This window comes from Rhodnius prolixus, unplaced genomic scaffold, assembly GCF_049639745.1.
Source record: "Rhodnius prolixus isolate KJV_2025 unplaced genomic scaffold, Rpr scaffold_10, whole genome shotgun sequence".
In the NCBI taxonomy this organism is placed as follows: domain Eukaryota; kingdom Metazoa; phylum Arthropoda; class Insecta; order Hemiptera; family Reduviidae; genus Rhodnius; species Rhodnius prolixus.
Window position 1 is genome coordinate 5,424,666 of NW_027411615.1, and position 15,281 is coordinate 5,439,946.

Below are 15,281 nucleotides of genomic sequence, written 5' to 3' on the forward strand. Positions count from 1 at the left end.
ACACATTAGGTCGTCTAGTTTTGGATATATAGATTCAGAAAAAAGAGAAAATGGCAAAATCTATCTTAGTTTTGCTGGAATTTTCCTAATTTCTGTATCTATATATTTTCACTTCTTTTAGCTACTAAGGCACCAAGTAACGTGAATGGATGTCTTCTTGTACCTTTATATCACATTATAGGTCAGATTATAGTCTTGGTTGAATGATTGTGATTTGTTATGCTGTGAATAAATGTTCACTTAAACTATTCATCATATACTCTATGAATCCAGGAGCTATACTAAACATAGGCAAAATGCCAAAATCGGCTAACGACCATAAAAATGTAACAGCTATACATGGAATATAGTTTTTATGCACTTAAACTCTCCAAGTTACCATTACAATAATCACCACGAAATCGCTGCAACTATGATTGTAAAATGTTTTTATGGAGCATTTCTGACCGGAAATAGATGTGTTTTCTGCTACTCTTGTAAGTAAAAATTATTTTTTGAGAAAGAAAGAGTTACGTGATTTCTATTATGTATCTTTTCTACATACGTGTATTAAGTACTTTTCTCAAGGAATTATTGATTACAATGCAGATCTGAGGAGCTGTGATGTCATGTTTCATTTCATTTAAAATTAAAGTATCTTTAACTTAAACTATCTTTTTAGGAATTATAAGTTCGAGGGAAGCTTAATTAAGACAAGAAAATGTTAGAGTGTTCATGCTAGATTCTTTGATATCCTGCTGACGTCAGAATCCGGGTATTGATTCAGAACAAAAAGCTGCGTTACAACAATATAAGGGTATTATACGATATATATATTTTTTTAATTAAATAATAATTATAAAATGAATAGCAGTGATTGAGATCAACGGAAGCGTGAAGTTTGTGGCGTGTGGGTTTACTTCCGGCCGAATGATGTGAAGGCATCGAAACCAACACAATACGAAATGAAATTCTCTACCATTTCTAAACAGGAAGGAATCAATGTTTAAACAATAGAAATATTCGTGACCATCAGAGCTTGAAATTTGTATAAATGTACTATGCTGATAAATTAAGCGGGGACGGATCAAAAGAAAACTTTTAACGCAAAGAAAATCTTGTTTTTTTACTTTCACATACTACTTATTGCTGTTGTATGTAATTGTCGATGAGGCGTTTTTAAGAGTCGTAGTTTTTAGAATATGGATCATGATCCAAAATCATGATTTTGGTATATATCAATCTAAAACTTCTTTTAAAACATTTAAAACGAGAAGAGAGTGAGAGATGCCATCGCTAAAGTGCAGTTAATCAATTAATTAAATTTAACAGAATTCCTAATAAAAGACCCATCTCGATCCACCGAGAAACTACAAACAGATATTGGTTCTTAAATAGGTTTCCTAGAGCCACGCAAAAATCTTCAAAGGCCTTATCATTAAAAGATAAATACCAACCTCTAATATAAAGTTTATAAATTCTCCTAACTGATTCTGAAGTTATATTCTTGTTTCTCTAGTGAAATCTCTGGACCATTAGGATGAAGTAAAGAGGCTTTACAAGCAATTAAGTTCCCCCTTTTAACGACAGCTTCTCTGTGGAAGATTGCATTCGTTAAATGAAGAAAAGATGTCGCAAATTGGTAATCTTTTACAAACAAAAAAACAAATTAGCGTAAATTTCAATTATTACGCTAAATTTGTTCTAAATCAGAATTTTGTTAAAAAAATTGATCATATTTTTTCTTTCACAATGAAAAATTTACCAAATGATTAATATTTTTCAAACGTAACAATTTTCCAATAAACGCTTAGTTGAAATCAATATCCTGGGTGCTCAAAAACCTATCAAATACTAAATAAAACGAAATTAAAACTAAAATATATATTTTCTTTATTTGAAAATACTAAAGTAAACCCCGACTTTTTGTCTACCAAATTACATTAAAATTCCAACCATTTCCTACATATATAATTTATTCATTGTATCTTGTCGTAGGAAGCATGTTTACAGTATCCCTGAAAAATTTAAGACGTTTATTCAACCATCAACAGAGTTGGATAAATCAAACAGACTTAAGACACCACCACGCACTAAACTTATTCGAATCAATAGATGTTACTAACAATGTCGTCTTTTATAATATAATTTAAAAAAGTAGCTGGAAGGGTTAAAATTCTGGCATAGGTTTGAAAAAAAAAGAATTATAATCTCAAATAACCATTTACTAGAGCACGACAGGATGTAACAGACAGTCACTTATGAATATTCTTATGCAGTTTTCTATGTTGCAAGAAAATTCAATTACATTCGTAAATTATAGTAAGAAAAAGTCATGTGAGTGTTCATAAGAGATTCTTTTCTCAAGAAAGTAAAGTGGAACTATAGAATATCTGCAAAAACTATTCTAAAAAGATCTTATATTATGAAAAATTTCTTGAAAATTGAGATTGTTTTTTTTTTAAATAATTTGTTAGCATTAATATTAACATTAATATTATTTCTAAAATAACAAAAAAAAAAGTTAATGAAATATGAGAAAATAATAAAAGATTTAGAAAAATAAGTGAAAAGTATAGAAGCACCATTGTTAATACGCTTTGATCAGCCCTGACTCGCTGTCATTGGACGGGGCGTGGTTACATTAGAGGTGGGGGTGTTACACTTGTGGTGGGAGGGATTACACTAGAGGTGTGCATGACCCGCCCACCGTCTGCAGCTTTTCTTCATTGTGATTGGCCAATACTTTAAACTTCATAATTTTAATGAAATAATTAATTTAAAAATTTTTTTCCAATATTTCTCCCATAGGTATTTGATAAACTTTCGATTTAAGCAAGAAAATATTTTTTTTTTAAATACGATAAATTATCTTTTTTATGGAATAATACTTCATGTTTTACACAATTATCGTTAACAGATACGAAAAACTTCAGAAGTTTTATTGTTTAATCGTGAAATAGATAAATGAGAAATGGGAATATTGTAGACTTGTAGGCCGCCATTACACAGGCTGTTGGCTTACTTTGTTCTCCATTCAGTGGAGAGCTCTAGTGGCGATTTCTGTAAACATAATTGCAATAGAGGCTGGTACTGGTAAGGTTATTTGTAACCTTACTTTAATTGTTTTTACGAGTGTTCTACTGACGTAAGAAATAGTTAATTTTTGTTAATAAGTATTGTTTTTTTATTTGACGTTATCTTTTCATTATCATTCCAATTTTCGTAAGATGGTCCTAATAATAGTGGAAATGATTAGTTGTTAAAGAAAGTAAAACACCAAAGAATAAGGTATGAATGAAATCTTAATTTTTACTGAAAACCAGAAAATCGATAATCCTCAGTTTTACGTTTTAAATTCCTGATTTATTGTAATATATGTATGTTATATGTATTACTGCTTGAAACGATTGAGTAACTTTCTTTTGTATGTTCTTGGAGTTTTCAGAGTACAAGGAAATCTGCATTGATTATTTTTCTCTTATTACATTCTGTATTTAAACTTGTTTTTGGTGAGGTGTTTATTAAGTATTTTAATAAAAAATTGATTAAAATTAATCCCACATTCTACATAAATAAGTAAGTGCATGTGATTAAAGAAACTGCCTTAACAAATTAGGAGCATATGTATATAATCCCTTCAAAGGAAATGATATAAATCCTTTGTGCACAAGGATGTATCTTGAGACATCGTCTTTCTTAAAATAACAGATTTCCTGTATCTGACTTGTCACTCTAACTTTAAAATCATTTTATCAATCAGTTGCATATGTTAAAAATATGGTACTTCCTTATTTTTAAAAAATTAGACTATTCTTTCCTAATTGCCGATTTCATCTTGATAAATTATCTACTTTAGGAGATGAATTTTCATGGTACTCGCATTTGTAAAGATTTTACAACTAAATGCAAGATGCATCAAGTAGGTCAAGCGAATCTAGATTTCATGTGTTGAATATGTCCTTTTCAAATCTTTCTGGTTTGGAAGGATAAAATTTATTTACTACAGGTCATAATGTGTCGTAATCGCTCAGTTCAAACAGGCATATTTTATATTTAGAAGCATATGTTAACTTTTCAAAGACAAGTATGTATGCTGAATATTCAGTTTAATTTGATATTTTAGTTCACTTGAGTTTTTTATTTTATGTAATGTTCGGAACTTGCCTAACGGACTGAATTTCATGGCTCTCCGTTTAATAAATGTATTAAGTTTTATACTATATATAATATATTTTAGCTCTTGTTTGAAGTTGAAATGAGGTTTTTAGGCTTGGAGTTTTGTTAGAACACACCCAGCTTCCGAAGTGCATCTTTCGTTAAACAGGCTACTGATCATTTCAGTAATTCTACGACCAATTCTAAGAGATTGTTCCATTCTATGATCTTTACAGAAAGAAAATCTTTGTCTGATTCACAGGTTCAAGGAAAGTCAGATTTATATCCGTAGAATATTTCAAGGCTGCTGTATTTGTCTAATATATAAAGTTTATTTGTCTACTAAACAAGTTTATAGTTGGAATATATAAAAAATAATTAATTTTTATATTATTAGGTTATTAGCTTTGATGTAGCTGTTTTACTTGTAATATTTAATAATGTAAAAAAATTGTTTACATGGTTAGTAATTCTGTTGTTAGTAATTTTTATTTTGTAATCCAGTTGTATACCAAAAGCTATAAGATTGGTTCTTAATATGAAAGTTTGCAACAAGTAACAACCTTTTTTGTAAGGGTCGTCGAACTTTATTTCTGCTATAAATATGATAGAATTTACTTAATATCTTGTTTACATATTTTAAAATTTTATTTACATTACAGTGTTCACTAATATATACTGAAAATAGATTGTGTTTCTTGATTATGTTAATTTCTTTAGTCATTCATTTTGCTCTCAATATTATCACTTAGTTACTTATTAATCTGTAAACAACTTGTTTTATTTCCATTATTTATTTTTATGTTTCTATTTCAGGTTGGTGCGATGACACTACAGTTGGACCAATGTTTATCAAAGAACCACCAAATAGGGTAGACTTTTCAAATACGACTGGCGCTGTTATTGAATGTACCGCAAGAGGAAATCCGACTCCCGAAATCATTTGGATCCGACCTGATGGCTCCGCAGTTGGTGATGTTCCAGGACTTAGACAGGTTTGTAATTCTATTCAATTTTTTTTTCTTGCATTATTGAAAACTTAAGAACTCTTGTTTTAGATACAGATATATTGGATGGAAAGGTTGCGAATTATCTGAGGCAGGCATTGAAGCAGTCTTATCTAAATAAACAGAATAATTTATTTGGTTTATTCATCATAGCACGTTTGTCTATTGTATCTCTCATCGTCTCAATCATTAGAGGTAGATTAATCAGATAGGTTTTGAGATCTCGACTTAACTTTGATTTCCGAATCGCACTACACATTCTAACTGAGTGAAGGAGGTTAACTTGAACCCGCTCGGATCACTATTTTCTGTATAGATCCGTGTTTAACCTTAAAAACTACTGTAGTATGCGCTAGTTGATAGGAGTGAAGAATAATTTAAATGTATAAATTGTTCTTGGAGATATTTCTGTGGCGACAGTTTAATTAGTGGAGAGGAACCCCTAATAGCCAAGTTTAGAAACTCCTGATCTAAGATGAAGGGATATACGTCCCTCACGGAATTTATTGGCTTAGTCTACCAAAGTGATGCAAAATTAATTTAGAAACCACTCTCTGGCTAACTCCTATTTAACAACAAAGAAATTTTCTTGCTACAAATTAGACTGTAATAATATAAATATTAAGAATATACTACTATACTGCAAACAATAGCGTACTCAAGAACGCAAATCCTTTTAATAGTTTATTAATTGGTTTGGGCAAAATTAGTGTGTATTCTTTGCTTAGCTTTCACAATTTAGAAAATCCTGTAATCCCTTCGAATATGTTTTAGTCTGACTTGATTTAGTTTCTATTTGACGTCCATAAAAACGCCTACTTGCGACAAAACTGCACACTCAAGAGTTGTGTTGACGTCAAATGGTAGAAACTATTCAAGAAGAAAACGATTGGCGTAGGAAAATGGACAGTTTACAAGACCTTACAACAAGCTATTGTTCGAAATATCGTATTTATTTTTAATTGCAAAATTTAAATAATTAATATAATTTAAATATTTAAAAATGAAAAATGAAAAAACATTTGTTTAATGACATTTTACTTTAAAAGTCAGCAAAGTTTTACGCGTGACCTTTTGAAAACATATATTTATAAAAGTGACGCCTTAGTCACTTAGATAAACTTTATTTTAAAATGGCGTTTCTACGTTTCTTTTTAGATTATCCAAGGTTTCTTTGAGCTGAAGAGCTAAATTAGTATCAACTCACCAAACTGGAAGTTATGATTTAGTCAGCAATTGTTTATTTTACGATTCTCATCAAACAACACAGAAATTTTTTTTGAGATTTTCAACCAAATTGTAAAAGAAGTCTTAAAAAGCTACACTTCCCTCGTGAAGAAGTTTTTTTTATGGGGCATTAGATTATTTGTAACACCCAGGGCCGGATTTTCCTATAGGCTAACTAGGCTTCAGCCTAGGGCCTCAAGATCAAGAGGGGTCTACATTCAAATTGTTTGCAAAATTAAAATTACACTATTATAAAAACAGTGAACACAAAAACGCTGAACCGTAAATAAGGAGTAATTCTACGCGTATGACTAATAAACAGACTTAAAAATGGGAGGTGAAAGGGTCTCGTAAGTGGAATAGCCTAGGGCCTCTCTTCATCTAAATCCGGCCCTGGTAACACCCCAAAAATATTCAAAAGGAAATATTATTTATTACATTGAAAGTATAGGAAATGAGATTCCCTCCAGGAGATAGCAAAAAATGAAATTATTAGCACAGATAAACAGATCTGCAGTATTAAAATAATCTAGGAAGCTTGAATTGATGCAATATTATGAATATTGTCCAGCCCACTAATGTGCATTTGTAAGCTCTTAACAATTAATATTTCTTCTTCCTTCATAGGTAGATTTGGATTTTTGTTGTTACATTATTATTTTTCGAAAATCTCAAAAAAAAGCGCGTTGAACTAAAAGGGGAATAAGTAAAAAAAAATATTTTTTTTTTTGTGAATTTATTAAATAAACATTTTTTTTACCTCCAGGGCGATAACCTATTACTTGCGTTGGTATGCGCCATTTTACTACCATTTTAATGTGATTCTAGGTAGGTGTGAAATTACGGTGTTTTCTAAAGGACAGTCTTGAACTGTTGATTAAATTGTACGGTTTTAACTAGTTTTTATTTTCAGTTTTCTGAAATTTTTAGTCATTTAAGGAATTTATTTTTACTTATCTTGAACGAGTGGTATATCTATGTTAGACCTGTACTTCTGTTTAAAAATGTATATAAGAGTATTTAATTATAGTGTGCTTGGGGAATCGTGTCATCATGCTTTCTTCATAAAAGTCTGCATTTTAGGCTGCTTTTCTTTAGGGCCATTAAAAAAAACTAGACTATAAAGTGTAATCTACTTTCTACCAGTAATTCAAAAGCTCTTTCAAAGATTTATTGGAGGCCTGGAATTTAATACAATCTGCTTTCAACTCCTTTTTTTTCCTAAACGTTTACGCATCTAAAACAGCCTCGGAGGTCTAGGCTATTAGTGGGGTAAGAAAGAATCTCAAACTGCAGTTTAATTTTCTGTTGTCTGCTGTTTCTGATTATTATTATTATTATTATTATTATTTCTTGGATTTTCCTCTTTGAAACCTACTGTTACTACAAAGTTAACATCACTGTCACCTACCGGCTGGATCAAGAACTATTGCTATTATTAGTTAAAGTGCAAAGTGAGGTTATTCGTATTCTGTGGTTTTAATAAAGATGAAATACTTTTCAAAAATTTAGAGTTCGACGAAAATGTGACGAAAATATTGGAAATGAATGAGTTTTCTTCCATTCGGTGGAAAAAAAATCCATTGCGGAAACGTTCATTGTGTATCGTCAGAGCTATGAAAAGAGTTAGGTAACAAAGATTTATTTTCTTCTCTTACTACTAGTAAACAAAAAAACAAAACAATAAGTGCATTTGGGCAACATTTACGATTTTAAGTTTTATTTAGAAAAATTGGTTTTTAAATCCATTTAATATGATAAGTGATTTTAACCAATTGTTCTGTTTATATGTATGTAAACCGTAAAACCAAGGAGATTATAGATACACATTCCATAATTTATGGTCTGTAGCTAAAACAATTACAACTAATATCTGTTTACAATGTGATGGGAAGTAAAACTATTGTTACATTGTACAATACTTTAATTTTTCACTAACCTCCCTCAATCAGTCCATGTTTTAGTTCTCCTCTGTTTCAAATTCTTTGGCTGATTTCGTCTTGATCATAACAATTAATTCATTAGCAAACGCCAGAACACAACTTACGTTCAGGGACAATTCCAACTCCTCTGACATTCACATTCTCATGTAACACATGATGTCGATGTTATTTTAAGGAGTAGTCTATAGAGGAAATCCTTTTTCTCCGTTCAAGCGTCCTTAGAAATTTCAGGTCGGATGGTTTGTGACTTGCGAGAAGTTGAAGTTCAGATAATACATTATAAGTACTGTAAGTATAGAATATACACAGTTCTGTAACTATAACGCCAAGAGTAACAACCCAAAAAAACCGAAACTTATACTCTAAAGCAAAATTGGCATTTTCTGGATTGGTATTATTGGAAATGAATGAGTTTGCTTCCATTAAGTGGAAAAAAATCCATTACGGAAACGTTACTTATGTATGTTCAGCGATAAGTTAGTAAAAGTTAAAGAGATTTGTTGCCTAATGCCATCTTTTCCTGGACATTTATAACGGTTGAAAGACCATAGGAAATTTTCTTTATATAGTGTAAAGATGTCTGTATTTGTTTTTACTGCTTTATTCTTCTCTCATTGCCTTATTGATCTCGCTCTATGTACGTATATATCTCTCTCTGTGAGTTCTTTCTTTTATCTCTTTCTTTCTGTTTATCTGTCTGTTAATATGTGTGGTCAGCAAACTCAATAACAATTTTAGCTAGATCTACTTTAGTTTATTGAAGTAGTGCTTACAATCAGAATTATCATCCTCTTGCAACTACGAGATGGTATGTGCTGTATATTTTCAAACGATTACTTCCTCCAGTTTTAAACATGAATCTGGGTCTGCACATTTATTTTGTTTGCGCTTTGTAATATCTTTCTTTTTTTTATTCTTTGTTACTACTTTTTTGTAAAGTCATCATCACAATTCTTTATTTTCTTTTTCTTATTTTTAGTCTTACTTAATAATGAAGTCTTTTGTATGCAATAGAACTGCTTTGCAAAGATGGCAAGTTTGTTTTGTGTTGTATATTATCCAGTGTTGGCTGAAAACAGCTGTGGTAATTTTGCTGCTCAATGAAAGGAGAGAAACTTTTGTAAGACAGAAAAAAGAAAAAAACCTAAGATATAATAAATATAAAGATAGAAATAATTTTATTTCCATAGAACAGATATGACATCTCCTTTTTTGATGCTTGCGAGGGCTTATGTCATTTTGTAAAAAAGTGCATTTTTATACTAACTGAAATTCGAACAAATATATATCAGAACAAAGTAGGTTATTTTCAGTTTTTTTAACGCAGTTTTAAAATTTGGGTGCATAGAAAGTTGCAGGAATGGTGAGTGCTTATCCCGAATCCGAAACATATAGAAGGGCATCCGTGAACTTCACCAATAAAGCTGGGTGACAAATCGAATAAGATACTGACCGTACAGAATGGCCTTCCGACGGATACTAATCAGTGTGAGAGGCTTGCGTTGTTGTGAGATTGCTGTTTCTGAGAAGATAAACTGATTCCTTCAACCTTTACCATGGAAGATCTTTCTCCTTAATCTAAATTCCAAGAATGTGATCTACTCTAAGCAATAGGAATTAAAAGTCCCCATGGTCGCCGCGGACTAGCTTTTAGATATGCCCATGACTTGTAATCTCCAAATGTCAATATTTTTAAAAGGATAGACAGAAAGCATTGAAAGGAAGTTATGTTTGAAGAAAATCCTAGTCATGATTTTACGGTTTCTAGAGTTGTTATTGATTAACAGAAAAATCTGATGTTTCAATTAAATTTAATCTATGCTTAGTCAGAAGACATTGTCTAATCTGTAGGCCCAATTGTAAATCTTAGCAAAAATTGTAAACTTCGATTACTCTTATTTATTGTACACCAAATTTAGTTTTAAGATTCTTTGGCAAATTAGAGTCGGTAATAAAAGATTTATTTACAGGTATTGGCCAACGGTAATCTTGTGTTCCCACCGTTTCGAGCAGAAGATTATAGGCAAGAAGTACATGCCCAAGTTTACATATGTTTGGCCAAGAATTCTGTTGGTTCAATTCATTCAAGAGATGTCAACGTTCGAGCAGGTATTCAATGCATATCTTATCACCATAATTTTATTTAAAAGACATTTGTGGCTGAAATGGGCAAGTTTATCAAAGTTAGATAAGCAATTTTACAACGTTTTGACATTTAAATAAATAAGTATTTACATCATGATTGTGATTAAATTTAAAGGAGGTACTTTAATAGCAGTTGGTGGTTAGGGATAAATTACTTCTAATCTAAAGAATTTCTGGCAGGCTTAGATCTATCCAGAAGGGTGACTTCCTCCCGCACCCTAAACTGGGCTGCACAAGGATTTTTTATTTCTTATGAAAATGGATTGAAAAAGTAACTGAAAAGCATAGATAATTGTGCAGTAGGTATCAGCAAGAGAGTTGATTAAATTGATTTCATATCTTCTTGGAAGAATTATTTACATTTTGCATTTTAAATGTCATATCTGTATAAATCCATACGTTTTAAGGTCGTTCACATACTGGAGTATGTTGCAAAACTACAAACGCGCAGAGAAATATTTCAATTTTACATCATTAAAAAATTAAAATAAATTTTTAAAAAAAATATTTTTAATTATTCCTAATAATGGTAATTTTGTTTTTGATGTCTTTTTTTTTGTTTAATGAGTTAAATCAAGTGACATTTCAGAATTGGCCTTCTGTGGGCCACTCATCCAAAAATAGTAACCACACAGAGTTCTTCTTGGGTTAAGTTTATTAATATCGAGTGTACTTTTGACTAATACACCTTCCTTGTAAATGTGGGAAAAATAAAGTAAATAATTCTAATGAAAGTTCTCTATTTCTGATAAGGCTGGATTCTATTAAGATTGTGAAAATAAAAGTAGGAATTTCCAATTAGCACCGTAGCTGGTAGCCCCGAAATCAAACCAAACAATTAAAGGGGATGTATTTTGAATTTCCTTAAATTTAATTGCAATCATGAAGCAGGGGATAAGATGACGCTAGTAGCTTATAAATATGGATGACATTACATCGGCCTAACTTTATTAGTCTAAAATTATTCATAAACTTTAGGATTATAAAAAGGACTTGATGAGTTTGCATAAACATGAGATAAATTTCTTTTTCTTCCCTTTTTTTTTTGGCCAAAAAAAAAATCTATATTAAAATATTTTTTAACAGAATATTAAAATAAAAAGAATTAAAAAAGATGCATAATTGAACTTACTATGATAACGAAAAATGAAGCATTCTTAATGTAAATTCAATTTCTTAATGATAATCCCATGATCTATAATCAAAAATGTATTTGTTGCAGAAAAATTGTTTTGCAGTTATTAATAAGTAATAAAATGATCTGTTCTGATCATTTATTTTAAATTTAATTTTCAACAAAAATGTCAACGCATTATTTTGTTTCTTTTAGAGGACTTGTTTATGTAAACTCATTTTGCTACGTGAAAACTTCTTTGAACATTATTTCGTCAAAGATTCAATAATATTAGCTTTGCTGGAAATATTTATTAACAACTGAAAATATTTGTATACCATTGTTTGTTGGAAATGAACCTTCATTATTTTTTTTTTCTTTATGTAAAACAAGGACTGGAATGATGTAACTGTTAAGATTTAATTAATTTTTTTTAATCATTCTTAGCAACACGCGTCTGTACTTTCACTTATTGCTGCCTGAAATGGAGTTATCTAGTGAAATGCATGTTTTAAGCTCTTTTTACTGAGGAGATATTTCAAAGTTTTTTTTTTTTTCAGTTGTTTACAAGTTTTCGAAAATGGTTCTAAGGATTTCGTACTAGCACTACACAGGCCTATTACTTTTGTTTAAAAAGAAAATTTTATCCTAAACTTATATCATTGTAAACATTTTGTGTTTTAAAGAACAAGGCGGAACTACATACATACCTATAGGGGCAGAATGTTGGCATTCATTAAATATTTGATTCTCATTTGATTGGATGGAAAGTTTTGCTGATTTTTTAATGTTCACATTAAGATTTTCAAAGCTTTTACTTTTTAATGCAATATTTACTTAGTAACGTGTTATTACTTTATCTTATAGTGACAAGTTTTAAATTATACGATAATCAAATTTTATTCCTGGCAAAGATGTATTGGGTACATTTTTAAAGTATACCCTCTAAGCCGCAAAACTTTCCTGCCAATCTTAGCTTATTTTTGCAAACATTTATTTAGGGTAAGACTTCCATAGCCTAAATCTCTATGAGATATATCCTCAGTTGAAGATTAAATATTTATGATGCAAATAGATTTTTGTGATTAAGAAAGATCTTAAAGATTTTTGTTCAAAATGAGTAATAACTAGAGAAATACTGTTCAAAGATCAGTTTAACCTTAAACAGCCACAAATCTTCATCTAGCATATTTATATTTTTTTAAACATTTATGTGTATGTTAACTTTTTTTTACAGGAGATACTTTTAGAAACGTTCTCTGTCTTATTAGGTACTTTGAATGATCCATTTCTTGTGTTGATTGATTGCTTTAGCCAGCCCCCCCCCAAAAAAAATTAAATGGTTTATTGACAGGATTCTTTATCTTTTAACTATATTCTGTATTTCTTTGTTGCAAAGAACTTTCCGTGATCGCTTGTCTATAAAGGAGAATTTGTTTGCTCTTACAATTTCGTTTTTTATTCATCACTTACAATATTATTTTAATAAAGAACTACTTTAACTAGTGTAAATGGTGAAAGAAGCTACGTGTATCAGTTCTTTGTACATAATTTTTTTTTGTTTAATTCAAGTTGTATCACAACCTTATGATGTGGATGTAAATAAGGAGTACGCTATCCGTGGGAACTCAGTCGTCCTCAAGTGTACTGTGCCATCATTTGTTTCTGATTTTCTGACGGTTGTCTCTTGGCATACTGACGCTGGAGAAGTATTTTATCCAAACAATGATAATTATGGTAAACATAATTATTTGTTTACCATCAAAATGTTTCTCACCTCGCTCACACAATAATTTCCATGGATCTGCTATCAAAAACCAAAAATATTAACACTGAAAAAAAACCCTTGCTCTCCGATTTTTGCATGTTAAAACTTATTAAAAATGTTGAGTTACAAATATGTTGATTTTGATGAATAAGAAATAGGATCACCGTTTTAGACAATTTTGAACCGATTATAGCATGCTTCTTTTCCTACTTTCTCTATGGTAAATGAATTATGCTAATGAAGACATAAGCTTAAATATTTCAAGTTCAGTAATTTTTTTTTTATTCTTATAAGCACCCTAAAAATTGTGTTTTACTACCCTTGTAAAAGCCAAATTCTTTCTTTCATTTAGTTGTTCAACAGTCTTATGAGACGGATGCCAGTAAAGAATATGTTATTAAAGGAAACTCTGTCGTTATTAAATGTCAATTTCCTTCATTTGTGGCCGATTTTCTGACAGTTGTTTCTTGGCAGACAGATCAAGATGAAGTATTCTATCCAAATCAAGACTATGGTAACTTGTAAAAACAAGTCGTTTATCGCAAATAAAAATCCTTCACTCACACTTATCCAAAATAATATCCATTTTTTTTTTGTTGCTGACTCTAAATGAATTTCGAAATAATAGTTTAATTTTAGTTTAAAAATTTGATTAAATCCTAAAATTTGTTGAATTACTATCCTAAAATTTAGTTGTCACACAACCATATGAAACAAATGCTGGCATGGAATATGCTATTAAGGGAAATTCAGTTGTATTAAAGTGCCAAGTTCCTTCATTTGTCGCTGACTTTGTAGAAGTACTTTCCTGGCATACTGACGAAGGAGAAGATTTTTATCCTGACAATAATTATGGTAATGTGGTAGTATATAGTCAGTACAAATACAACCTCACTTGCACATAATTCTTCCTATTGAAACAATCAAATCTCAGTTTTGTTTGTGATTTTTGTTCTTTTTTAATGTAAAGTTTTACATCGTCTTAAAGATGTTTTATTGTTCATCTCTTTGATTAAATAGGCTATTTAATAGCAGTTCTTGATCTGCCGTATCTTTATGAATTCACTCTTATAACTTGGATAATTCAACATTGTTCCAGCCTTTTTTGAACAGTGACTAATCACGTTATTTTTTTTATTATGTTTATAAAGGATTTTAGTAGTTTATTTTCCCCTTTAAATTTCTAAACGTGGCCTAATTTTCGTAATAATAATGTGGATTTCGTGTTTCTGAAAAACTGCGATACATTGACTGACTGATCAGAATGTTTTATTTTCTGACTACTCATTGCTTGAAATTCAATATCAGATTGAATAGGTATAGGTAGTGGATATGATCTCCAGGGCTGCCATTTGGAGGTGCAATACGTGGCGTAAATGAATACCCTTTAATTGGAAGTAATAATTAATTTGATGATCAGGGGTTTTTAAAGAAGAGTTTGGAAGCGACGATTTTACTCTTTTATTTCCTCACTAATTTCTAGTTTATTTTTCTTCATGAGGTAACAAACCATAAACTAAAAATAAGGAGCTAATAAGTTAGTTTTGATAAATACCGTAAACAGTTAAGGGAAAATTAGAAAAAGAAAAAACGTTCAAAGGTTTTTTACAACTTACTTAATTTTAAATAATTTCCATCATAAAGTGTTTTGTATCGTATTTTTTATTTTAACAGATAGTGTTTAAAAACTTTGTCGAAAATAAATGAAATCTTATATTCAAAGGTGCGTTATTGGCAGTCCTGAGATCTACTACTGTGAACTGAGTTAATGGGCTTTATTTACTACATAAAAAAATCCTCTACAAATTTAAAAAGATATTTGATGATTCGAAGCAATCTTTAACTGTACAGAATGAAATATTCATGTGTGTTTCAAGTATGTGCCCTAGTGACCAGTGTCAAGGTTATAAGTGAGTAACCTTTTATTTCCCTACAGTCAG

General features: G+C 30.4%; 1 protein-coding gene across 47 annotated transcripts in view; it reads left to right on the top strand.

The window, feature by feature from the left end:
* Positions 1-15,281, top strand: part of Dscam1 (Down syndrome cell adhesion molecule 1) — a 160,864-nt gene that overhangs the window by 54,176 nt on the left and 91,407 nt on the right. For 33 of the 47 annotated variants that reach the window (XM_074133766.1, XM_074133776.1, XM_074133767.1 and 30 more), the window contains exons 3-4: positions 4,954-5,132; positions 10,285-10,423. In XM_074133766.1, the coding sequence (XP_073989867.1) occupies positions 4,954-5,132; positions 10,285-10,423 (318 nt within the window). Of the gene's footprint in view, positions 1-4,953; positions 5,133-7,856; positions 8,002-10,284; positions 10,424-13,145; positions 13,311-13,693; positions 13,856-14,034; positions 14,197-15,281 lie in introns of those variants that run through there. The other 14 variants (XM_074133785.1, XM_074133782.1, XM_074133792.1 and 11 more) reach the window with 5 other exon arrangements.